Raw genomic sequence first — 25,940 nt, forward strand, 5'->3', positions numbered from 1 at the left:
TATTCTTTTGTATGTATGTATGTATTTATTTTTGCAACTAAGTCTCATTATGTAGCTCTGGTGCTATCCTGGAACTCACTATGTAGACCAGGCTGGCTTTGAACTTGGAGATTCTCCTGCCTCTGCCTCTGGAGCACTGAAATTAAGGTGTGCCACCATGTCGGCTAGTTATTACATTCTAATTAATAAATGCATCTTATTTCACTTTGCTCTTACTTAGTTTCTCCCTAGCTTCTTTTTTTTAAAAGATTTATTTATTTTTTATGTATACAACATTCTGCCTCGATGTATGCTCACACACCAGAGGAGGGCGCCGGATCTCAGTACAGATGGTTGCGAGCCACCATGTGGTTGCTGGGAATTGAACTCAGGACCTCTGGAAGAGCAGCCAGTGCTCTTAACCTCTGAGCCATCTCTCCAGCCCTCTCCCTAACTTTTTTTTTTAAATATTTATTTATTTATTATGTATATAATATTCTGTCTGTGTATATGCCTGCAGGCCAGAAGAGGGCACCAGACCCCATTACAGATGGTTGTGAGCCACCATGTGGTTGCTGGGAATTGAACTCAGGACCTTTGGAAGAGCAGGCAATGCTCTTAACCTCTGAGCCATTTCTCCAGCCCCTCTCCCTAACTTCTTAAACTTAGAACTAATCGATAGCTTTAAAAAGTCCTAGAAACACAGTTGTTGGGTCATAAAAATTTGTATAGAAACTTCTGATAGTGTTCAGAGCTTAGCTCCAAGAAGCAGTTTGTACTTCAAGCACTGTACTTTGTAATGGTTTAATTGCAGTTTCAGAACTTGGACCACAAAATGTAGCCTGGTATACCCTGGCCTCTTCTCAAGGTAGACACTTGGAGGCTTGAAAGTCTGGAGAGCAAGAGGGAGGAGGAGAGGAGAGGACAAGTGCGTACAGGTACCTGCTGAGGCCAGAGACGACAGACTCCCCAGGAGCCAGAGTTAGAAGTGGTGTTGGTGCTGAGAACCAAGGTTGGCTCTTCTGAAAGAGCAGTGTGCTCTCTCAACCACTGAGCTGTCTCTCCTGCCCCCAGACACGTTTTGTATAGGACGGTCCACCACTGTGTTTGTCTCTGGTTCTCTTCTGTTGTCACTCAAACGTCCTCTTAGTCACAGGGTTTCCCTTCATGACACCAGCCCCTTGACCTTGCCATCCTTTTTCTATAAAACATCTTTTACTTATTAGCCATAAAAGTCACCCCTTCCATTATTTAAACCCTAGCTCGATCACAGCTGTATGGATTACTTTAGGCTTATTCGTGGGTACATCAGAGGATATTGTGTGGCTCTTAATTTCTTCAGCAGCAACTCATCCCATTGTCTGTCAAGAAACATGTAAGCGTCTTCATTTATAAGCCCTGAACAGGAAGCCGACATTTGTCTGTTGGCAGCGTCTGTCTGTCAGAGCATTTCTGCTGCTGCATTGATGGTTTTAGGTTTTTCAAATGCACAATGACAGTACAATGGAACGAAGACCAACTTAATACAACTTAAAAATTTATTGCCTTTTCCCCTCCCTTAGAAATGACCTTCAAATATATCCTGCCTACACTGTGTTAATCGTTTCTCTTCTGTGACAATATAATTCTCTGGTGCCTGAGTTGTAGATTTATCCTATAAAGGCATGGTCCTATTGGTGTCCTCCTTTGATGGACCAGGAGAGTTTGTGTTGGGGCCATGGAGATGGTTGAGTGAGCATGGACTCACTGAACCCACATGGTTGAAGGAGAAAACCAACTCTAGCAAGTTGTCCTCCAGCTTTGCACGTATGCCTTGGCAGGTGTGCAAACCCACCTCTCCTCACACAAAATAAACGCAATAAAAATTTTGTGTTAGTGACTTTCTAAGTTGCTTCTGTTGCTGAGTTGGTCACATGTGAAGATTATGACATTAGGAAAAGAACCAACTGGCAAAATTCTAAGAAGCAGATCAGCCTTGATAGGGATTTTGACCCTGACAAAAGAGAAAGAATACAAGATTAGATGTGAATTAAGTTTGGTTTATGAATGCTGTTCACAACAGAAAATAGCAGTCTAATCATAAACCTATCAATTATTCAGTAGTGTCCTGGGGGCATTAGTGCACAGAATACAAAAGATCCTTTACTTATTTGTTATTGTTCTAAAACAGCAAGAAAAAAATACATTATTCTCATCTTTTTTTTTTTTTTAAATTCTCCCAGTGTAAGTGAAAGTTGCATGTGCACAGAAGAGGATTAAAAGGCAAATTATACACGTTTATTCATGAGGGCTTGTGGCTATTTGGGGTAAGGCCAAGTTTGAATCTTGAAAGGGTGACAGTTTTATAGAAAAAAAAAAATCCATTTTCCCGACGACGGGCTCTAGAAAGTTTTGAACTTAAACTTTTTTTAAACCTAAGATTTTTCTGTTTCTAGAATGAAAGTTGTTGCTTGAGTTAGGCCTGTCTGTTCTCATATGCTGAGGTGCACATCTTCGGGAAATGTGCATTTGGGAAGAGTTTGTGGTGAGTTCCATGGCCCCTTACCCGACTCACCATTATCTGTGGTTTTCAGTAGCATCTTTAAGACTATATTATGGATTGTCTTCATCACAGTGGAGGGTGCTAAATTGGCATTACAGACAGGGCTTACAAAGCAAGATCATATGGGGGAAAGAAGAACAAACAGGTTAGTGTAAATTATAAACATTTCTGTTATAGAATAGCATAAATGAACTTACAAATCAGGATTTTAGATTTGACTTAATTTCTCAGTTAATTTCTTTTTATTTTATAATTTTACAGAAAATAGTCCTGATATTGGGGGATAGCAAACTACAGTCAAAACTATGCAAAGTAGAACATTTTTATAATATTTTGCAAATGAAAAGCCAATTTCCTTTACACAGATAATAATGCCCGTGTTCACAGCAGCTTTGCTGCGAAGAAATTATTTTGCTGCAGTTGATGATTCTACTGCTTTAATGGGAGTTCGTGCTGCAATAACCTTTATTAATTAGGAAAACCATATAATTCACATCTCTCCAAGAATATTATAGCCCCATAAGTTGCCACTGAAGAAATTAAATAGAAATGACTTGTTCTGTGTTTTAAAATATTATTACAAGTACTAAACTCTGACCATGAATAGACCATGAATAGTCATTCATGACTATTTTGTTGTTGTTGTTGGTTTTTTTTTGGCATTAGATGCATATGTTTTTCTGCTCGTAGCATTCAGTTCATAGTGTTCAATGGACTTGGGACCAATAAGGCCAAAAGTTCAGAAAAAGTTAATTATATAAATTCTGAGACATAAATGATAGTTGCTTCTTGCAATTGGGATGTGTGACTTCTCATAAAAGTCACTCGTCTGTGGGGAATTGCCCCATTAGAAGTCATAGGAGGAGCAATCACAACCCAGGAGCCTCAGGAGGTGATTGAGGGCTGGAACTTAGGGTAGGACAGTCTGGTGCATTTAATTCCTACCCCTCTTCTAAAGCAGCCGAAGGTGTTAGGTAGGAAGAAAGAAAGAGCAAGCGTGTAAATTGTGAGAACACTTCAAACAGTGGAATGCAGCTCGTGTGGTCATTTGGCACTCACTCTAAGAATGCCCTTCTTGAATGCTGTGGTGTGTGCTGTGCAGCATTTGGGTTGTTTTTAACTAGAGGTTGGACCCACAAACTGCAGAAGGCTTAACTGAATAGAAATAAAAATGATAATGCAAATTATGAGTTAGTTTTTTTTTTTTTTTTTTTTTTTTTTTTTTTTTTTTTTTTTTGCCTGAGAGTCTTAGCTATCTGTGCTGGGATAATAAAGCAGCAGCCTTGCTCAGCTACCACAGAATTAGTTATCATTGCCAGAGTGAGCCTGCAGCATTTTCTAGTTTAAAAGAACATTTTTCAAAAGATGTTTTTCAAAAGGCCTCCCATAGACCCTGACAAAAAATATTGGCAACTAATGGGCATTGTTGTAGTCCTTCATTTTATATATATATATATATATATATATATATATATACACACACACATATATTTTACACACACACACACACACATATATCCTTGGGCAGCTTACTAGTAACCAATCAAATGAGGCATTGGGAGACTGGAAATGTGGCATTCTTAAGCCTACAATGGTATATTACTGCAGTGTGTAAAGGAGTCTAGTTAGCTCTCTGAGTCCGGCAACTACATAATGTTTAATACCGTTGCCCCGCTCCTGTTTTGCATCTGAATGCCTATAAATAGAGTTCTTCACAGATGTGGAAGGCCATGCTCATCAGTGTATGCTGAGTTGAACTTTCTATTCTAATTTTTATTATAATGTACTGTTGAGCTTATTATTTAAGTTTGCTATGGGTTGTTTAGTTAACCCTACTATATATACTATAAACTATATGTGTGTGTGTGTGTGTGTACCCTATATAATCCTACAGCATACTTGTGTTAATAGTATTCTAGTCTATATTTTACATTGCAATTCAAATATGAGTTCTTTCCCCTATATTTGTAAGTCAAAGATAGGTTTTACCCACTTAAAGATGACATGAAAATGGCATTGTGGGGGTTTCCAGATAGAGTTTCAGTGTGTAGCTTTGGCTTTCCTGGAACTCACTCTGTAGACCAGGCTGGCTCGATCTTCCTGCCTCTGCTGGAATTAAAGGTGTGTGTTAACCACACCTGGTTGAAATGGCTTTTTTTTTTTAATCTGAATAGAGTATGTTTCTGTCATCCAGTACTGGACTTTTTTTTATAAAGAGAGCTTAGGCAATCTTCCGTTGATGATCTACAGATTCAGAAACTAGTTTATTTCTTGACAAAGAAGTGGATCAATGTGATGAGTAGTAAATGGAGTTATACACATGCTCAATAAAATAATCTAGTCAAAGATTTTTGTTAATTTGCAGCTTGTTAAAGATGACTTATGTCTATGGATATTTATTTACAAAAATAAAATTGTAGAATGCCACGACTTTAAAGGTAGCACGGACGTGAATTCAGTCTTTCCCTAATAGAAGACGTCAGGGATCTTGCCTCGTGAGCCCCATGTTTCCTTTTGTTGCTCTTCAGTACCCGTTGTAGAACGAGGCTTTCAGGATTTCAGAATGAAGGTCACACCCCTAGAGTGGTCTTCAGACTTAATGACAAGTGGTGAATACATCAGAAGAAGTCACGTGCTCTTCTGGTGAGAAGGTAGACTGGGGTCCTCTGTGAGAGTGTTTAAGATGCAGACAGGGCATAGTTGACTCCCTGAGCACTATTAATTTAAAGTTTAAGGAATCCTTCTTCAAATTACATACCACATGGGTACCAAGAACAGAAAGAAATTGCTAAACCATATGCTTGTAAATGCCATCTCTTTCCCCTGAGAAAGATCATTTATATTTTGCAATTAAAGAGCAGAAGGTCTTTTTCCCCGTAAAGGCCTTTCAGTCAGGAAATGTGCAGGGTGGAGAGGGCTCCCAGGGGAGATGCACAGGGCTCAAGGACTCACTGGCAGCTCCACTTTGTGGATCCACTTTGGTTATTTTTTCACGAAATACTGAAGGATAGACTTAATTATAGAAACGAGAATAGCCCTTAAGTTAAGGCTTGTCAACCACTGCTTGGAAGTGTGGCTTTAGGTAAGGAAATGGATGTTCAAGCCAACTTCATTTCTTCCGTCTTTAAGAGGCATTTATAACAGGACACGGTTATGAGCTGCATATGGTACTCTCATTTCACTGATGAACATTGTTTATTGTTTTGGTGAGAAAAAGCTGCATGTGGGATTCTTCCTGCATAGCAAACAGGCAGTACCCATCAGTATTTTAGCACTGCGGACTAGCCTTATTTTGATAATTGATGCTTTTGAAGTAATGAAAGTCAACTAAGAACAATAGTATCCATTTACTATCCCTACTAATGTAAAATTCACACAAGGGTCCAGTACCTCTCAGTTAATATTTGAATAAGGTACCATGGAAGATACATCCCTGGTTGGGACATTTTTTTTGTCCTCTCTTAAACTAAGCCCTTGTTGCCCTGCCTTTCCACCACCTTGAGGAGAAAGTGAGAGGAATAAATTAAGCCCACCTCATCTTGTGGGAATCAAGACTGTAATTAGGAAGGAGTCAGTCAGATCACAGACATCTAAGGAGGAAGTCTGTCCTCAGACTGGAAGGGAAGATCTCAAGCTGGGATGTACCAGATGGAGACAGTCCCCAAGGCCACCCTACTCTTGTGCCATTGTTACCTAGTTTTTATGTGGACTGACCTCAAACTCTCTTTCTAGCTGAGGATGACCTTGAATTCCTGACTTTCCTGCCTACACCGTCCAAGTGCTGGGTTAAGGGAGTATGCCACCACTCAGGGTTTGGTTTTTATTTGTAGTGATAGCCCTTGTGCTTAGTAATTTGATAATGCCTTTTTTCAGTGTTTATGTTTTACTTACTTAATAAAACAAACTTTCTGGCAGTACTGTTTTTTTTGTTTTGTTTTGTAATTTTGAGACAGGGTTTCTCTGTGCAGCTCTGAATGTCCTGAAACTCACTCTGTAAACCAGGTTGGCCTCAAACTCAGAGCTCTATCTGTCTCTGCCTCTCGAGTGCTGGGATTAAAGGCGGACACCGCCGCCTGGCTGTGGTACTGTTTTATAGCATGCGCTTGCATCCGGTGGTGTGTATTTTAGAACTGGAGTGTAGTTCAGTGGTAGAGTGCTTGCCTGATCATGAGACCAAGTTTAGTCAACTAAAACCAAACATTTTCATTGTTATTAGTGCTTAACTTCTTTGTTTTAATCATTTATAATATTAATAAATAACATTTTTATTAATATTTGAGGTGCTACTGTTTGATTATAATTCCTCAGAATGAATATGTGTGTGTGTGTGTGTGTGTGTGTGTGTGTGTGTGTGTGTGTGTAAAGTGAACTTCTTTTTAACTTGCCTAGTTTGTGTGAGACTCTGGGTTCAATCACAAAGAGAACCTCATGATAAATATAAAATCTACACACTTAATTTTTTTTCTTTTTCTAAATTTGAAGTGTGTGTTCATGTGGGCAGTCATCTGCAAGTGATAATTATTTTGCTTCTGTTCCTAACCCATTTCTATTTGTTTTTCTCAGTTGCACAGTTTTGGTCCTACCAAATGTTAATAGTGATGAGAGTAGACATTATCGACTTGTTCCTGAACTTGAGTATTTCTTGTGTCTTATTAACCAGATGTTTATACCTGTTAGGGTGTGGATATGTGTGATCACTGACAATCCTTTTATTTGTAACCAGTTACCACTTTTATTATCAAGTTTGTAATTATGGGCTACAGAGAGGGCTCAGACACTGTTTACTGCTCTTGCAGAGGACCTGCGTTCACTTCCCAGCACCCACATCAGGCAGCTCACGATTCTCTGTAAGTCCAGCTCTTGGCGATCCGTGCTCTTTTGAGGGCACCTGTACTCAAGTATACAAGCCCCAACATATAAATAAAGGTAGAATTTTTAAAAAGCCTGCAGTGAATGTTGTAAGACTTACTTTAGCATTTATTATGTGGATATTTTCTATGTTGTAATTAATTAATTTTGTTATGAATTCTTCTACTTCATTATTTCCAATATCTTTGTGAGGATTTTTTAATATTAATCTTTTTTGAGTTTATAGATATGGTAATGTCTCCATGTCAAGGTTATGTTGATTTCATATGATAAAGTTAGAAAAGGACTTTTTCTTTTCCTTTTACTTTTTTGGTTTTCGAGATAGGGTTTCTCTGTAGCTTTGAAGCCTGTCCTCTTGTAGACCAGGCTGGCCTCAAACTTACAGAGATCCACCTGCCTCTGTCTCCCGAGTGCTAGGACTAAAGGTGTGCACCACCACAGTCAGGCTAGAAAAGGACGTTTTCTTGTGATCCTCCAACATAATCCTACGGTGTGTGCCACAACTGGCAAAACCCTACTTTTCTCTCATGCATGAGAGTAGAATGAATGTCTTCAGAATGATCTGAATCTTGACGTTGTCCATAATGTTGTTTGGCTCTGGGACACTGGGAGTATAGAGGTTGGGGATACATTCAGATAGAGTTGGTGGTTATTACTTTTGGTATCCCTTTCTCTAATTCTAAGATTAAGTAATTAAATTGGTTATCAGATAGTAGGTAACTTTATTTTTGGTGCTTTTGCTGGTATTAAGTCCTCTTGTTATCTCTAACACTCTGCAGAGAAGAATGAACAGAGCAGGCCTGAACTGCTGTCTTTATAGGAATCTGCTTGCCAGGTTGGTGCTTCCATAGCACCTGACAATTTAGATTGTTGTCGACTATGGGTAAACCGAACAGCTGTGTTGGCTGCTCTCTTTTTTTTTTTTTAAAAAAAAAATATATATATTTATTTATTTATTATATATACAATAATCTGTGTGTGTGCCTGCAGGCCAGAAGAGGGCACCAGACCCATTACAGATGGTTTTGAGCCACCATGTGGTTGCTGGGAATTGAACTCAGGACCTTTGGAAGAGCAGGCAATGCTCTTAACCTCTGAGCCATCTCTCCAGCCCAGCTGCTCTCTTTTGAAACTCAGGAATTTACATGCATTTCAGGCAGGGACTACCCATGTGGGAAGCGCCCACTAAGCACTCTGGTCATTGAGTTTCTTTTTCTTTCTTTTTTTTTAAAAACAATCTTTTCTCATTTTATATACCAATCCCAGTTCCCTCTCCCATCCCTCCTCCTACTCCCCCCACTTTCCACCTTCAACCTCCCCCCCCCCCCCATTCACTCCTTAGAGAGGGTAAGGCTTCTAATGGGGAGTCAACAAAGTCTGGTACATCAATTTGAGTCAGGACCAAGGCTCTCCGCCCTATACCTAGGTTGAGCAAGGTATCCCTCCAAAGAGAATGGGCTCCAAAACACCAATTCAAACACTAGGGATAAATTCCCTACTGCCAGTGGCCCTGTAGCTTGCCCCAGCCACACAACTGTTTCTCACATTCAGGGGGCCTAGTTTGGCCCATGCAGGTTAACCCACTGTCAGTCTGGAGTCAGTTAGCTCCCACTAGCTCAGGTCAGCTGTTTCTGGTGGTATCCCATCATGCTCTTGATCCCTTTGCTCATATTACGTCGCTCCTCCCTCTCTTCAACTGGACTCTGGGAGCTCGGCCCAGTGCCAGCTGTGGATCTCTGCATCTGCTTCCATCAGTTGCTGGATGAAGTTTCTGTGGTGAAAAGTGTAAACGGAGGCTGCTCGTTCATTTCCTGGCTGCCCAACCCAAATGATCACACAGAGACGGTACTAATTACAACACTGTTTGGCAAATAGTTCAGGCTTCTTGGTAACTAACTCTTACGTCTTAAATTAACCCATTTCTATTAATCTATGTATTGGCATGAGGTTGCGGCTTACTGGTAAGGGTCCAGCTTCTGACTCCTTCTAGAGGTACATGGTGTCTCTCTGACTCTGTCTACTTTCTCTCTATATCTCTGTTCAGATTTTCCGCCTGACTTTACTAAGCCATTGGCCAAAACAGCTTCTTTAATAACCAGTGGTTCAGAATGGAGTATAATTAAAGAAAAAGAAAAAAAAAATAAACCAATGGTAATAAAACATTCATAGCATACAGAGGGGAATCCCACATCAGAAAAGTATAGTCATCAATCTGATTACAGGGCAAGGCCAGTTCAGGCATCCTCTCCACTATTGTTTAGGGTCTTAGCTGGGGTCATCCTTGTGGATTCCTGGGAATTTTCCTAGTGCTAGATTTCTTGCTAGCCCCAAAATGACTCCCTCAATCAAGGTATGTTTTTCCTTGTTCTCCCTCTCTGTCCTTCCCCCATCTTGGCCATCCCATTCCCTCATGTTCTCCTACCCACTTTCCTTCTTCTCTCCCCCTCCCCTTCTGTCCTCTCTTCTCCCCCCTCCCAATTTTCTCAGGAGATTTTGTTTATTTCTTTTTCCCAGGGGGATCCATGTATGTCTCTCTTAGGGTTCTCTGTGTTACATAGCTTCTCTAGGGTCATGGACTATAGGCTCATTATTCTCTGGGGTCATGGAATATAGGTTAGTTATCTTTTGCTTTACATCTAATATCCACTTATAGTGAATACATTCCATGTTTGTCTTTCTCCATTACTTCACTCAGGATTTTTTTCTAGTTCCGTCCATTTGCCTACAAATTTCCGGATGTCATTGTATTTTTTTTTTTTTTTTTATCACCAGCAGTACTCCATTGTGTAATTGGACCCCATTTTCTTTGTTCATTCTTTTGTGGAGGGGCATGTAGGTTGTTTGAAAATTTCTGGCTATTCTGAATAATGCTGCTATGAACATAGTTAAGCAAATGTCCTTGTGGTGTGAATGTGCCTCCTTTGGGTATATGCCTAAGAGTGGTATTGCTGGGTCTTGAGGTAGATTGATTCCCAATTTTCTGAGAAAATTTCACTCCCACAAGCAATGGAGAGTGGTCCCCTTACTCCAGGAACTTTCTAAGCAGGAAGTTTCTAACTTCCCTGGTCGAGAACTTTCTGTTTGTGTTGTCCCAGCCCATTGCTGGGGATGGTCATCGTGTGCTATATGACTCCATTCGGAGAGCATCCCAGGAAGCTTGTGCCTGCTTTTCTGTAGGCTTTCCCTCATGGATCCATTCTCTCTGATAATTTTCTTTCTTTTAAAACATATTTATTTTATGGACATGAATGTTTTACTGGCATGTATATATGTATACCATGTACCTACCTAATACCTCGTGGAGGCCAGAAGAGGGCATCAGATCTCTTGGAACTGTAATTACAGGTAGTTGTGAGTGGCCATGTGGTGTTACCTGGGGCCTCTGGAAGAGCAAGTGTTTTTAATCGACAAGCCATCTCTCCAGCTCCTGCATAATTTCCTTTGTGTACTTTTACAGCAACAGACCATGACAGTGAATATTAACTGGACTAAGCCATGAGAGACCTTGTAGTGAATCATTGAGCCCAGGTCTGGTTGTAGGGATTCCTGATATAGTTCTTGCATAGTAGAATTTTTAAAGAAGATTTGTTTAACTTAGGACTTTGTGAATGTGTCTGTGTGAAGATATGTACATATGAGTGCAGTTAGGTGTCTGGAGGCCAGGAGAGGGCATTGGATCTTCTAACGCTAGGGTCATGTTTAGTTGTGAGCCGCCCAGCTTAGGCTCTGGTCCTCTGCAAGAGCAGTACAGGCTCTTAACCACTGAGCACTCTCTTCAGTCCCTGTTGGTTTCTTAATATTAGCTTTTTCTGCTGGTCAATATAGGTTTGATTTGTATCTCCCTGATGGCTGAGGTACTGAACACTTCCAAGTATGTATTGGCTATTTGTATTTCTTGAGAGAGATGTCTGTTTAGTTCATTAGTTTGGCTTCTAATTGGCTGATTTGTGGATTTTTGTAGCTATGTTTGGGAGTCCTCAGTAGTTTCTAGATCTATCCTCTGTTGACTGTATACTAGGAAACTTTCCCACCACTCTGTGGCTGTGTCTTTAGATCGCTGATTATTTTCTTTGCTTTGCAGAAACTACATGTGATCCTCTCTGTTACTTGCTGGGATTATTTTCTTCGCTGTGTATCTTAGTTACAGTTTCTATTGCTGTGAAGAGACACCGTGACCACAGCAACTATTATGAAGGAAAACATTTAATTTAGGTGGCAGTTTACAGTTTCAGAGGATCAGTGCGTTGTCATCACGACAGGGAGCATGGTGGTGTGCAGGCAGTCATGGTGCTGGAGAAGTAGCCAAGTGTTCTACATCTTTCAGGCAACAGAAAGTGGTCTGAGACACTGGGTGTGGCTTGAGCATATATGAGACCTCAAAGCTCATCTCCACAGTGACATAACTTCCTTCAACAAGGCCACGCCCACTCCAACAAAGCCACATCTAATAATGCCACCCACCCCCTTTGGGGACCATTTTCTTTCAAATCACCACATTATACATATCTTGAATGCTGCTGCTCAGCTTTCTGTTTCCTTTTTATTCATTTGGGACTTCATAGAATGTTACCACCTATATTTAGAATGGGCCTTCTCCCATCAGATAATCTAATGTAGACATTCTTTCACCGGCATGCCATAGAGGTTTGTTCCCTTGCAATTCCATAGCTTGCTGCTTTGACAGGGTCCTCTCACTGTCACGGAAGCCAAGATGACCATGAATGAGATTTTCTTTTCTGAGTTTTTCTTGACAGTTTTATTATTAGCATATAGAAAACCTATTGATTTTTGTATGTTGATTTTTGTATCCTGCCATTTGACTTAGTGTCCATTAGAATCACTAATTCTCATGTAATACTATGTAACAAAGTTCCCTAAAGTTAATGGCTTATATAGATAGCCATTTTATATTGAATATAATTCTGTTGAATGAATTTAGTCAGGGCCTAGCTTGTGTTTAGATCACGTGGCACCTGCTCGAGTTGGAGCATCCTTACGCAGTCAGCCCAGCTGATGACTGAGCAGGTTGGAAGGACTTGATTGGAAATATATGTTGGTTTTCATTTCCCATGGGTTCATTACTCATTTGTGAATAATCTCAGGGCCTCTTACTTTCATCTGTCCTGTCCATATGGCCTGAGCAGCCCAGGGTTTCCCAAAGGCACGAAAGTAGATGCTGTCAGATTCCCTAAGGCTTAGGCCTGGAACCTCAGATTTTGTTGGTTAAAGTGACTCCAACTCCAGATTTAAGGGGAGGAGAAATGGATTGTCAAAGGGCAGATGTTTGTGTTAGGGAAAGGAAAGGAGTTTAAGCCAGCTGTCTTTGGGACTGTTTGCTCAATAATGATGTGTATTTGTACAGACTTTTTAAAACTTCTATCTTCTTAAATTTGTTTCGATTTTTTCTCAATTTGCATACACCATAAGAGGCTTCCTTATGGGGGCTGGAGAGATGGCTCAGAGGGTAAGAGCACTGGTTTCTCGTCTAGAGGTCATGAGTTCAATTCCCAGCAACCACACGGTAGCTCATAACTATCCATAATGAGGTATAGTGCCCTCTTATGGCCTGCAGGTGTACATGCAGGTAGATACTGGGTAGATACTAAATAAATAAATCTTTAAAAAAATAAAAAAGAGGCTTCCTTATGTCCTTATGGCAGTTTTATACTTGGCTCTCGTTGATCATGAAGACTGTCTCCTGTCCCCTGCATTGTACTTGTCTGTTCCCAATGGTTCCCTTTCTGTCTTGTCACCTTACATGGTCTCTCCTTGTTTTATGACTGAAGTGTCTTGATTTTATATGGCAGGGCAAAATAAGCATTAAAAGGCAGAGTGGCAGAGTTATAAGATGTAACTTGAGAAAATTATCATCTACTATACACCCCCATATGAGTGTGGAAATTATCTCATATTATCAAGTTCTGGATGTGATGTGACATGCGTGGCTGATGCAGCATACCGCGGCAAGTAGAAGCTTGTCGTGTCAGTGCTCAGTCCCACGCACTTGAGTCCTTTCCCTCCAGTTTTATTATCCATTAAGTGAAAATTGGTGACTTAAAAAAATGCATGTGAAATACACATAAACTATCAGTTTGTAGATAAGCTAGCTTATTGATAAAAATATTTTTCTGTGTATATACATATACAGTCTGGTTAATTGTCTCTTTGCAATAATATCAAAGTAGAATTTGTCCTGGTTAGTTCTCCCCCGCCCCCCGAGCTTGACACAAGCTGAAATCTGGAAAGAGGACCCTCAATTGAGAAAATGCCTCCATCAGATTGGCCTGTAGGGAAGTCTTTAGGGCATTTCTTCATTGATGTGGGAGGGCCCAGCCCATTGAGGGTGGTCCTAGGCAGGTGGTCCTGAGTGGAGTAAATAGGTGGGTTGAGCAAGTCTTGGGGAGAAGAAGCTAGTAAGCAGTGTTTCTCCGTGGTCTCCACTTCAGTACCTGCTCAGGTTTTTGCCTGGAGTTCCTGCCCTGACTTCCCTTCTTGATGCACTGTACACCGTAAGGTGAAGTAAACCCATTTCTCCTTAAGTTACCTTTGGTCATGGTGTTTTTCACAGCAATTTTAACCTAAGACAGAACCTGTTTTCTTTTGGACATATTTTGCTTTTGAACTTGTGTACCTAGGGAATATAAACTGTATTTGCTTTGTATAACTATATGAGATATGTGAAGTAGGCTAGCTTTATAAAGAAAAGAGATTTATTTAACTTATAATTTTGGAAGTTCAAGGGCATAGTCCTGCCATTGGCCCAGGAGCTCATGTTACAGTGATGAGAACACATGTTAGCAAGCTGGTGTTACAATGATGGGAACACATGTTAGCGAGCTGGTGTTACAATGATGGGAACACGTGGGAGGAAAAAAGATGTCTTGAAACAGTACCAGAGAGCTTAGTGGACCCAAGCTTGCTATGACTGCAACTCTTGAGAAAACTGTCAAAGGGTCCCTTGAGAACTGCCTTAATCCCTTTGTCTTCAGTGACCTTAAGACCTTCCGAATGGCTGGCTGACCTCTTAAAGGTTCCTTGCTGCCTCCTTATTCCATCATCTGTTGATTCTGTGACTCTGTGATCAAAGGACAAACCACATTTAAATCACAAACCCACAGCAGTCTAAACTGGTGGTTCCCCACGCTGCTCATTTGAATCACTTTAGTATGGTGACTCCCGTGTCTGTGTTCCTTTCCAGACTAATTAAATACGACTCTCTGAAGGGTGGGACTCAATCATCTTATTTCCATTTTTCTGAGCTTCCTGTGTGGTTCCAGTGTATGGCAAGCTTGTTGAGAATCATTGGTCTAATTAAAATTATTTCTATACGCCAATAAAAATTGTGTTTATTCCACACTAAGTGGCTGTTTTCTGTATCCAGCACTATTCACTTTGTATTTCCACTTGGAAAAACATAATTAAAATGTAAATTTAGCAAAGTGAAATGATATGTATTGAGAAGTGAAGATCTGGTGAACCCATTAAGGAAGATATTTACATATTCAGAATTAGTGCTCATGATTTGTCAGTTGATGAATTGTAAATATCCCACTGAGCTAGTTAACTGAAAACCAGTCATTGTTCAGCCAGAGTCATTAGCAGTGGGTTGAGTCCTGGCCATGACTTAGATAAATGCTCAGAGATGTTACACCGGAGGATATTCATGAGCCGCGTGCAGTGCCTCCTCTCAGTGCAAATGTCTGATCTTGAGTGGCAGAGTGATGGAGCAGTCCTGTTGCGAGGGATAGAGTTTGAAGTCAGAATCTAGTAGCTTTCAGAGTTTGGCCAACATAGGAAGCAACCATGGTCTTTGCATATCAGCGGGATAAACTACCAGGAAAGAAAACAAATCTCAAACCCTGCTTGATCCTTCATCTGGAGCTCTTGATCATGTTAGTCAAGCACATGGCAAACTGTGACCTTTGACCAAATCCATTTTCTTTTTAAATATGAGAGAGAGTACGGTGCAGGGAGAGGGAGAGGATCTCTGTGTGTGTCTGTATGTGTGTATCTCTTTGTGTGTCTGTGTGTGTGTATTATGTCTGTAGAGATCAGTGGATAATTTTGGGTCTTAATTCTCAAGCGCTATCTACCTTCTTTCTTTTCTTCCCTCCCCCTTCCTTTCTTTTAGCACGGCTCTCAGAGACCTGCAGCTCACTGAGTAGGCTAACTGGATGGCCAGAGAGCCTTCCGCTTTCCAGTGCTGGGATTACAATCTCTGTTCATCATGTCCTGCTTTTTTTAAAAAATGATTTATTTCATGTACATTCGTGTTTTGTCTGCATGTGTGTCTGTGTGAAGGTATCAGAACCCCTGGAACTGGAATTACAGACAATTGTGAGCTGCCATATGGTTGCTGGGAATTGAGCCTAGGTCCTCTGGAAGAGCAGTCAGTGCTCTTAACCTCTGAGCCATTTCTCCAGCCCCCATGTGTTGTAGAATATTATTTTAAGGTGTGTTACTTTTGTTTATACTCCAGAACGTTTGTTTAATGATGCAAAGATGTGTTTGATTACATAAAATTCACCTGCGGTCCGGAGGTTGCATCAGCCAGGTGGAGAAGGGTTTATAAGGAGGGGCGAGAAAAGGCACGAGGAGGACTTCTTGGGAGATGAGCCAGGTGAGCTGCTTGCTGTTCAGCCTCTCTGGGAAGCAAGATTCTACCTCAGCCTTTGAATCTTGAGTTCTTTAGCAGGACAGAAATTAAGGTAAATTCTCTTAGTTTCTTTGAAAGAGTCAGTGCCTGAGGGAACAGAATTTCCTCAGGCTGCTGCTCTTTCTGCCTACAACGGGAGTTGCAGTTGCTGACTAGTACAGCCTAGCTTAAAAGGCAGCAACCATTACAAAAGAGGACAACACTTTTTAATGTGGATTTTGGGGATTGAACCCAGGCCTTCATGCTTGTAATGAGTTCCTTCCCCAGACACCGTACCATTCTTTTTTTCAATAGCTTTATTTAGACCGCAGCCATGGTCATTCATTTACTTCTTGCCTAGGGCTTCTTTTTAGTTCTTAAGGCAGACTTGAGTATGTATGACAATGTTGTGTAGTGCACAAAGCCTGAAGTAACTACTATGGAACCTTTATAGAAAGTGGCCAACTTCTATGTTAAGTGTCACAGCACACATTTCCTGTTGTTGCTAATGCTTCCAAGTTGGTCCTATTAAACTGAATTTGTTTTTTTCTCATACAAATGACTGAAGATGGCTAAGTTTTGACTCTTTGAAGTGGAAGCTGCAATTGAGGAAGGGGGGTTTGTTTTGTGTACAAGTTACTTTTTCATTGCTGTGATGAAACACCTTGAGCAAGGGAATTTATAAAGAAAGCATGTGATTGGACTGTGGTTCAGAGGGTTAGGGTGATGGTGGAGCAAAGGCATGGTGAAGGAACAGCGGAGAGCCCACGTCGCAGATTGTAAGTAGGCACAGGCACATTGGGAATGGAACAGTCTTTTGAAACTTGAGAGCCTTCCCCCAGTAACATGCCTCCTCCAACAGTGACACGCCTAATCCTTCCCAAACCGTACCGACTGGGGACTAGCTATTCAAGAGTACTTACTTAACGGGGGGGGGGGGGGGGGGGGGGGCTATTCAAAGCACCACCCTTTGGCAACAGGGAGGATGCTCTAGTCATCCATTCTGTTCTTTCATCACAGCTCTTGCTGTTGGTAGCCTCTCTTTGGGCTGGTCATGTGATCACAAGCAGCTAAAGGGCTTTGTTCATGAAGGTTTCCCTGCAGACACAGGAAACGGACTTCATACACCTTGCTAGTAACAGATCTGGGGTGGAAGTTTGGAGATGAGAGCCCTTCAGCCTTTAATGCTGGTTAATACAGACTGCCGAAGACGGTGAGGGTTCAGTGAAGACTGTTATTGGCTCAGTTTCCCTGGTCTCTGTGCAGTGTAGAGACTACTTTTGAGGCACCAGGCACCTCTTCTACCTGGGCTCTGAATGCTAGTGAAGAGCCTCAAGTACCTGCAGAGTTCTTACGTCTGAAAAAGGCATGCTTACAAATAAAGACTTAAGAGCAGTTCTAGCTTCCTAAGTCTTAACTTCCCTTTGAGTATGTTACTCAGACTTCAGCCCCTTGATTTTCATTTATTTTTATAGACAGACTGCACATAAAGGCAAGGAAGTGCTGCCTATAAATATAGGGATATTCTGGTATTTGCCACCAACCTGATCATTAGAGTCACAAGTATGAAATAGAAGTCTTACTATGTAGCTCATGCTGGCCTTGAACCCATAATCTTGCCTCGGCCTCTTGAGTATGGTGGTATTAGTTCACGGCACTTCACCAGGCTGAGAAGTAGCAGTTTAGAGACTATGCCAGATAGATTCTCATTTTGGAAGAGCGCTGTGATGTTTCTGTAAATTTTTATTAATAAAGTAACTCACTTTGTGACCACAGAAGATTGTTTTCTATAAATTATTTAAGGTGGTTTCAGACCAAAATCACTTACATGAAATGATATTAAATTTAGTCTGTAATGTATTCCTAAATCTGTACTTGAAAGCCTTTCCTGGGTGTAGATGTATCCAGCCTTGCAAAATCAGCCTGTGATCATTGTAGGCCCTCTCTGCTGGTTGGCTCTCCTTTCCATGAGGTGCTGTTTGGCACAGAGCCAGTGTGTCTAGATTGGGATGGCTCCAAGCACTACTAGTATGTGAATATCCAGGCATTTCTGCTTTCCTAGTGTGAGGTGGCAGTGAAGGTTGTGGAGTTAGTTAAAAAAGGTTGAATTGCTTCTTAGAATAAGCAGATTAATTAAAAGAAAACCATTTGGGTGGTGGTGGTGGATATCTTTAATACTAGTACTCAGGAGGCAGAGACAGGCATCCCCTCTGTGAGCTTGAAGTCAGCCTGGTCTACAGAGTGAGTTTCAGGACAGCCAGGGCTACACAGAGAAACCCTGTCTCAAACAACAAAAACAAACAAAATAATAATAATGACATAAAATAAAATGGAAACCTTTGACACTTTGGACTGAGGTGGGAGGAGGGTGAGTTCTGGGATAGCCTGAACTATAGTGACTTTTAAGCCAGCCTAGATTACACAGTTGAAGATTTTTTAAAAAAAATTGCTGATGAACTCTGGGGTAAAGTTTGGCTGGCTGATGGAGTGCGGTTTTCTGTGTCTGCACCCTTTCCTCACTAACCCATGCTCCTCCTCTGTGTGACAGGTCAGTGACTATCATCTGTTCCACACGATGAGTAACAGCCACCCTCTTCGCCCCTTTACTGCAGTGGGGGAAATCGACCATGTGCACATTCTGTCTGAGCACATTGGTGCCCTGTTGATTGGTGAAGAATATGGTGATGTCACATTTGTTGTGGAAAAGAAGCGGTTTCCTGCCCACAGGGTAATTTTAGCAGCTAGGTGCCAATATTTTCGGTAAGTGGTTTTTCTTTTTTTTTCTTTTTTTAGATTTAAGTCATCCATGGGAAACACTAGTGTTTTCTATGAAAAATACGAACCAGGTAGTGGTTGCACACACCTTTAATCTCAGTACTCAGGGAGGCAGAGGCAGGCGGATTTCTTGAGTCAAGGCCAGCCTGGTAGACAGAGTGAGTTCCAGGTCAGCTGGGGTTACACAGAGAAACCCTATCTTGAAAACAAAGAAGAAAATAAAAATATGTAACTTATGTAAATCCTTTAGTATAATGTCTGAAAGAACTTTATCTTTGTGGATTTGTTACTCTCTGAGAATTACCTTTTCTTTAGGAGCCAGCTTAGAAGTAAGGGGTTAGAAGGCTAAGTGGGCCAGACAGTACCAGTTAACTCTTTTTGAAGGTCTGAATGTACTTTTTAAAGACCATTTCTTAATAACGGAACTTCTATTTCTGAGTACTGTATATTTTACTCTCCTTAAAAAGCAATTAAACAAAAAACCCCCCCCCCCAAAAAAAAAACAAAAAAACCCACCTGTATGTGAATATCATATGATGAGTATAATTTTAAAAAAAAGAAATCCAAACATTTTCAGAAAGTTGAAGATGGTATTGAGCTAATGGAATACATTCCCCTTACACATTGACATTGTGCTTCTGGATATTGAACCTTTGTAGTATTTGTCACTCACTTGGGCTTAAACCATGCACCACCAAAACTCTCAGATTCTCATTGATAACATTATTCTTGTGCATAGCAAAACTAACTGGCAGCAGTGAGGGGAGCCCTGACTAAGTCTTGTCACCAGATCTCATCTGTTCCTGGCAAGGGCACACTAGCTATACAAGAGGGAACTTTTCACAGTAAGCTTTGAACCCCCTTCTCTCATTACTGGGAAAGAACCAAGGTAGACGTCTCCTAGATAGCACATACTGATCTCTGTTGATCTTCCTAGTGGTGGCATAGAAAGTGTGTGTGCCACAGTGTTTCAGCCATGTTCATCTTGACACTTTGATTTTTTTCCAGTGTTTAAGTATTCATTCCTATATATCGTTATATGAATTATATTTTTCTCTAGTTGGGTCTTAAAAGAACAGTTGCTGAGTCTTAGTGTATGTACATTGCAGATTTGAATAGCTGTATTACTAAATTATTTTGCAAAAAGAAGGGGCCCATTTACATAGCCCCTTAAAACACTGCAGGACAGAACCTGTTTTCTCGCTGTGCAGCAGTCAGAGGCTCCCATTAGTGTTTATCTCATCATTTTCTTGTAGAGTTTTACTCTCTAAACTTTAACATCTTTATATTGAGTAATTGTTCCTCTTAAATGATGACTTCCAACTTTCCATATAATTTTGCATTCTCAGGGTACATCATTTAGCTCAGTTGTTTATGATATTAATTCAAAATGGTTTTAAAATTCTTTAAAAGAAACTATTTACAATCACTTGCATTCTCCACCTGAATCTTTATATCATTAAGCAAATTTATTATACGTGTATAGTATTGATAACCATAATTACATGTATTTTGTAACAAATGGTATTTGAGGTTTTCCAACTGTTCTTCTCTGGTGTGCAGAGCATTACTGTATGGTGGGATGCGAGAGTCTCAGCCTGAAGCCGAAATCCCTCTCCTGGACACCACTGCAGAAGCATTCACAATGTTGCTCAAATACATCTACACTGGGCGGGCGACACTGACAGATGAGAAGGAGGAGGTGCTGCTGGATTTTTTGAGCCTGGCTCATAAATATGGATTTCCAGAGCTAGAGGATTCTACCTCTGAGTATCTCTGCACCATCCTTAACATCCAGAACGTCTGTATGACTTTTGATGTTGCCAGTCTCTACTCACTGCCCAAGTTAACTTGTATGTGCTGCATGTTCATGGACAGAAATGCTCAGGAGGTGCTTGCCAGTGAAGGCTTCCTCTCCCTTTCCAAGGTGTGTTCTGGTCTGCCTTTGATTTCTCAGTGTGTCTTTTTTTTATTTGTACTTACACAGTGACCACACCACAGTGGTCTTAGAATCAAAGATAAAGGTCCTTGGTCTCAAAGAAGTAATCTGGTCTAACACTTGCTCCTGGCTTCTGGGACTCTAGTTCTTAAAGGCTATTGCTTCCATTTTGCTTTCCCTTTCCAAGGTTTCTCTGGTAAGTTTTATGTGCAGAAGAGACTGGTCTTGGTTTTAATATGACGTAACATTCTTTTTTGTTTTGTATTGCACATCGTTTTTTGGTTGTGTATTTCTCTGATATAGAATATAACTAGGAATTCTCTTCTGACAAAAGGAAAGAGTCTTTGGGGCTGGGATATAGTCAGTGGCCCAGAGGGAAAATTGATAAAAGAGCTCTGACGTGCCAGTGGGTGTTTCAGGTCACGCTGGGGCTCCTCCTCTTCCTGGCTTACAGCTCACCACTCTAAAACTGTCACTTAAATCTGCCATCGAGCCTGCAGCCGTGGCTCTCTGTCCCTCTCAGTATTTGTCTGTGTGTGTTTAAAGAACTGTGCATCTTGATTTGAATGAACTCTGATTTTTTTTTAAATTATCCCATTTAACTTCTGTAAGCAAGGAATTTTCATGGGTGCATCAGTCAGTTTATGGAGTTCAGTCCAGAGAGCCAAGGACCAAAACCATGGTAGTGTAGCAGTACTGTAAAACAGAAGATTTTGAATTTTTAACTCTAGGCTTATCTTACTGACTTACAAATGTACACCTTCTCAAAGAATACACACATGCATGCACGTGCACACACATTCAGTTTGCCATCTTTGTCCTTGCTTTTTTATAAGAGGATGGCTACAAACTATACCACTCCTGCATATAAACCCAAAGGACTTGAAGTCAGCATATTAGAGCTGCTTGCACATACAGGTTTATTACGGCACTGTTTGCAGTAGCTACAATATGGAGCCAGTCTAGAGGTCCATCAACAGCCAGATAAGTGTTGTGGCACAGAAACACAGTGGGACTTTGTCCAGCTGAAAAGGAGAGTGAAATAATGACAGTTGCAGCAGAATGGGAGACCTGAAGACCATTACATTAGTTGAAAGAAGCCAGACTCAGAAAGACAGATTTACCTGTTTCTCTCATAATGGCCTCTACATTGTATGCATATATGTATAAATGTGCACATGTTAGGGACTGGGCTTCTAAGTTTGGTTTCTATTGCTTTAATAAAACACCACGACCAAAAGCAACTTGGGGAGGAAAGGGTGTATTTCAGCTTCAACTCTCAGGTCACACTCCATCACTGTGGGAAGTCAGGGCAGGGACCTGGAGAAGGAACTGAAGCAGAGGCCCTGGAGGAATGCTGCCTACTGGCTTGCTCCCCAAGGCTTGCTCAGCCTGCTGTCTTGTACAACCCAGAAACCATCTGTATAGGGAGTGGCACTGTTTTCAGTATGCTGTGTTCTTCCTCATGAATTATTAATCAAGAAAATGCCCCACAGACTTGTCCACAGGCCAGTTTTATGGGGGAGCATTTTCTCTATTGGGAGTCCCTCTTCCCAGATGACTCTGGCTTGTGTCAACTTCACACAAGGCAGCCAACACAGTAGGTGTAGGCCGTGAAACTAGAAAGAGGACTATGAAAAGGGAAGAAGATCTTAAGACAGAATGTAGGAGAGAAGGAGTGTGTATGTGTGGGGTAATGGAATACATATGACATGGAAGCAGAAGCAGGGCTGTGGGGGGCGGACAGGGTACCAGCAAGATGGGCAGTGGAATGGGGCATAGAGCAGAGGACTGTTACAAATATGAGCAACATAGTGTATGAAAAATTTATTTACTCTGTATTATAACATTAAAAATTGAGTAAATTCCTTTAAAACAACAAAAGATGGGTATAGATGTGTGGGGAAAGACTAATTGCTTTATATTGTGGTACAAAAAGCCTGAATTAGGAAAGGTGCTACTCTTTTTTTTTTTTTTTTTTTTTTTTTTTAAAGTAACCCATGTTGTCCTTGAACCACCATGTAGCCCAGGCTGACCTTAGACCCACAGCCTTTCAAATGCTGGTATTACAAGCATGAGCTGCTATACCCGAAGTATTACTGCTGCTTGTTCACATAGCCAGAGGGGAGAAGGGGACAGATAGGAAGGGCAAAACACAAGGAAAGGACTGCTACCCATTGTCTGGCCAAGTTCTGCTAACTGCGCTCCATGCTGACTTCTATGCTCCCTGTTTATCCTTTGCAGACGGCACTTCTGAACATTGTTTTAAGAGATTCGTTTGCTGCTCCTGAGAAAGATATTTTCTTAGCCTTGCTAAACTGGTGTAAGCACAATGCAAAGGAGAACCATGCTGAAATCATGCAGGCTGTGCGTTTACCTCTGATGAGCCTCACTGAGCTTCTGAATGTCGTGAGACCTTCAGGGTTGTTGTCTCCAGACGCTATTCTAGATGCCATTAAAGTGCGTTCAGAGAGCCGGGATATGGACCTCAACTACAGAGGCATGCTCAGTAAGTATCTGTTTCTCCTTCTCACCTGCTCCTAACTGTAGAACTCCAGCTAGAGAGCCCTGGTGCAGCTATGCATAGCATATGCCGAGGCCAGGAGGACCTAGCTCTGTTTCCTGTGGGTGTCTCTTGTTGTCGTTCTTCCTAAGAGGATGAGCTAGCACAGCTGTTTGTCGTCATTCCTGGACACATTTTCCATCTGCTCCTCAGTTGTCAGTAGACACTTTCCTGAAAAGTTGCTTGTCAAATTAAGACTTCCTCCTCCCTCCTTCCTGCAGGTAAGATGAGTGCCTAATTCTTCAGGTGCCACCTGTGGAGATTCTAAGTAGTGGTGACAGTGGCTGCTGATAGTAACAGTATTCTGATTTGCAAATGAAATAATAGCAGTTAAGGATTACCAAATGCTCTCTGTGTGTCAGGGCCAGGCTCTGCGTCTGTCCACTCCATTCTCACGGCCATGGAGGAGACACACCGCCTATTTCTAATTGGTTGTTTCACAAGTGAAGAAAATGAGACACAGAGAGTTGGGTGCCTTGCCCATAGTCACACAGAAGGATGATATGCTGAGAACTTGATGTCACTAGCCTCTGTAGGCTGTGCTATTAAACTATCCTATTAAACTATTAAGCTATGAAGCAGAAGTACAAAGAGCAGCCTCTGCCTTTGACCCTTTCACTTTCATTGTGGAAGAGAGAAGGCCTGTGACCAACTAAAAACAACAGTGTTGAAGTAGGTAACATGGTGTAACTTCAGGAAAAGGTGGCATAGAATGGTTGAGGGGAAGGCAGGAAACTCCTTGGTTGGAGTGGCATTGTCAATGACTGAGTGCCAGTTTGGAAGATGGGTGAGATTAATAGAGTTGTGTATCTGAGAGGCCAGGGCGAAAGCGCTTGATAGAACAAGAGGGTGTGCTGCTGCCGTGTGAGCTAATGACTGCGTGCCAATTCAAACAGATCCTGGAGATCTTTGAAAGCTGGCTCAAATCTCCTTTACAATGAGAAGCTTACTTGAGAGTGGCCTGCACACTGCAGTGGGGTTTTCCTGGATGGTTTGGAAGAGTTTAAACTGGATCTGCTCGACGGACACAGCGTGTGATGGCAAAGAAGTGGAAAGGAACAGGAATATAGACAGGGTTTCAGGAAATTAGAGCTTGGCAATGGGAAGATTTCACTGTGGTTTTCTAAATCTAAGGAACCAGCAGTCCTGAGGCCTCATTGTCTTAGGACAGTAAACTGTGCCTGCTAAAGCTCAGGGCATTTCATGTCCTCAGGCAGGCAGTGCTTCTGCTGGGAGATGCTGAGCATGGCTTTGGTTATTCAGCTTGAGGGCTTCTGGATATTTGCCATTTCTGGTGAGACTGGCCATTTCCTGGAAAGATACCTTTCTTGATTGGTTTGAGACATTCTTGAAATGCTGGTGGGCCCTAAATAGAAGTCCTTAGCCCCCATTTCCTTCCCGAGTTGTCAGATCTAGATTTCTTTTCAACCCTGAAAAGAACAGTAGTTCTTTAGCCTCACATATTTTGTGGGTGCACATACATGCATGTATGTGCACAGAATGTGGAGGCTGGAGGTGAGCCTCAGGCATTACCTTGTGGTAGTCATCTAGCTTGATTCTGAAACCTGCTCTTTGCCTGGGGCCCAGGGCCCACTGAGTAGGCTAACTGGCTGGGCAGCCGATCCCCGGGATCACCGGTCTGTTCTGGGGTTTACAGTTGTGTGCTGTTAGACTCAGCTTTTTATGGCAGCTCTGGAAAATGATTTAAGTTCTCCCTGCTGGTTTGGTAAGCACTCTGTAGACTGAGGTGTCTCCTGAGTCCCTCAGCCAGACAAATTTGATTTTAAATCCTGAATTAGTCATTAGCTGTATGATCTGGCAATAAATTGAGTTTTAGTTTTCTATCTCAGTATTGTTAGGAGGATTAATTGGAATAATTTGTGTAAATACGGCATGTGGTTTCTTTTTTCCTCATCTCTATGTCATTGTGTGAATTGTTACATTCACCACGTTCTTGTAAAGAGTTTTCTTTACTTTGAGTTTTAAAGACAATGTTTTTTGTGGGTCTTATTTATTGATCTTTTATCCTGACCATTTAACACACTGACCAGTGTATAACAAGTGAATGCTTGCTGGATCAAAGCATGCTGTGGTATTCGGGGAGCAGTCAAAGCTAGTGACCAAAAGAGTTGAAATCGGGTAAGAATAAGGAGTAAAAGAATCAAGCTCCAAGACTTGGAGACCTGTAGGCTGGAGGCTTCAGGTGGAGAAGGAATTAGGAATGCAGGGGGCAGCAGAGATAGAGGAAGTGCACAGATGCCGATCAGAGGGGAGAGCTGCTGTGTGGAGAGGCAGTTATGCTGTCTCACCATGCCAGATAGTCAAGGCGAATGGCAGGAGAGGACTCTGGATGTAAATCGTGTGAGTTCATGAATAGTCTAAAGGGAACTAGGCATTATGTTTGAAGGGATAACACACACAGTGTGTTAGTGATTGGGTTTGTGGTTTGAGGTAAAAGGCAGTAGAGAAACAGAATGGTGTAGCTGTTGAGAACAAACTGCAGAGGTCTAGGAAGCAGTTAGAGGGGCAGTTGAAGGTCAGCCTTACCTGTGTAAGAGGGTGAAAGGTGACTTAACAGTGTTGAATTTTACACTTCCCAGACCCTCATTTTGTATCTTCTTATATAAGTGCCTCTCCT

At 41.5% G+C, this 25,940-nt stretch overlaps 1 protein-coding gene across 2 annotated transcripts in view; it reads left to right on the top strand.

Annotated features, from left to right (window-relative positions):
• The window catches only part of Btbd9 (BTB domain containing 9), a 350,239-nt gene that overhangs the window by 16,753 nt on the left and 307,546 nt on the right, over nucleotides 1-25,940 (top strand). The window contains exons 1-4 of one of the 2 annotated variants that reach the window (XM_038342713.1): nucleotides 15,993-16,010; nucleotides 18,574-18,785; nucleotides 20,364-20,727; nucleotides 22,984-23,248. In XM_038342713.1, the coding sequence (XP_038198641.1) occupies nucleotides 16,002-16,010; nucleotides 18,574-18,785; nucleotides 20,364-20,727; nucleotides 22,984-23,248 (850 nt within the window). In that variant the 5' untranslated portion in view covers nucleotides 15,993-16,001. Of the gene's footprint in view, nucleotides 1-15,992; nucleotides 16,011-18,573; nucleotides 18,786-20,363; nucleotides 20,728-22,983; nucleotides 23,249-25,940 lie in introns of those variants that run through there. The other variant, XM_038342714.1, reaches the window with a different exon arrangement.

Source organism: Arvicola amphibius, chromosome 9 (assembly GCF_903992535.2).
Source record: "Arvicola amphibius chromosome 9, mArvAmp1.2, whole genome shotgun sequence".
Taxonomy (NCBI): Eukaryota; Metazoa; Chordata; class Mammalia; order Rodentia; family Cricetidae; genus Arvicola; species Arvicola amphibius.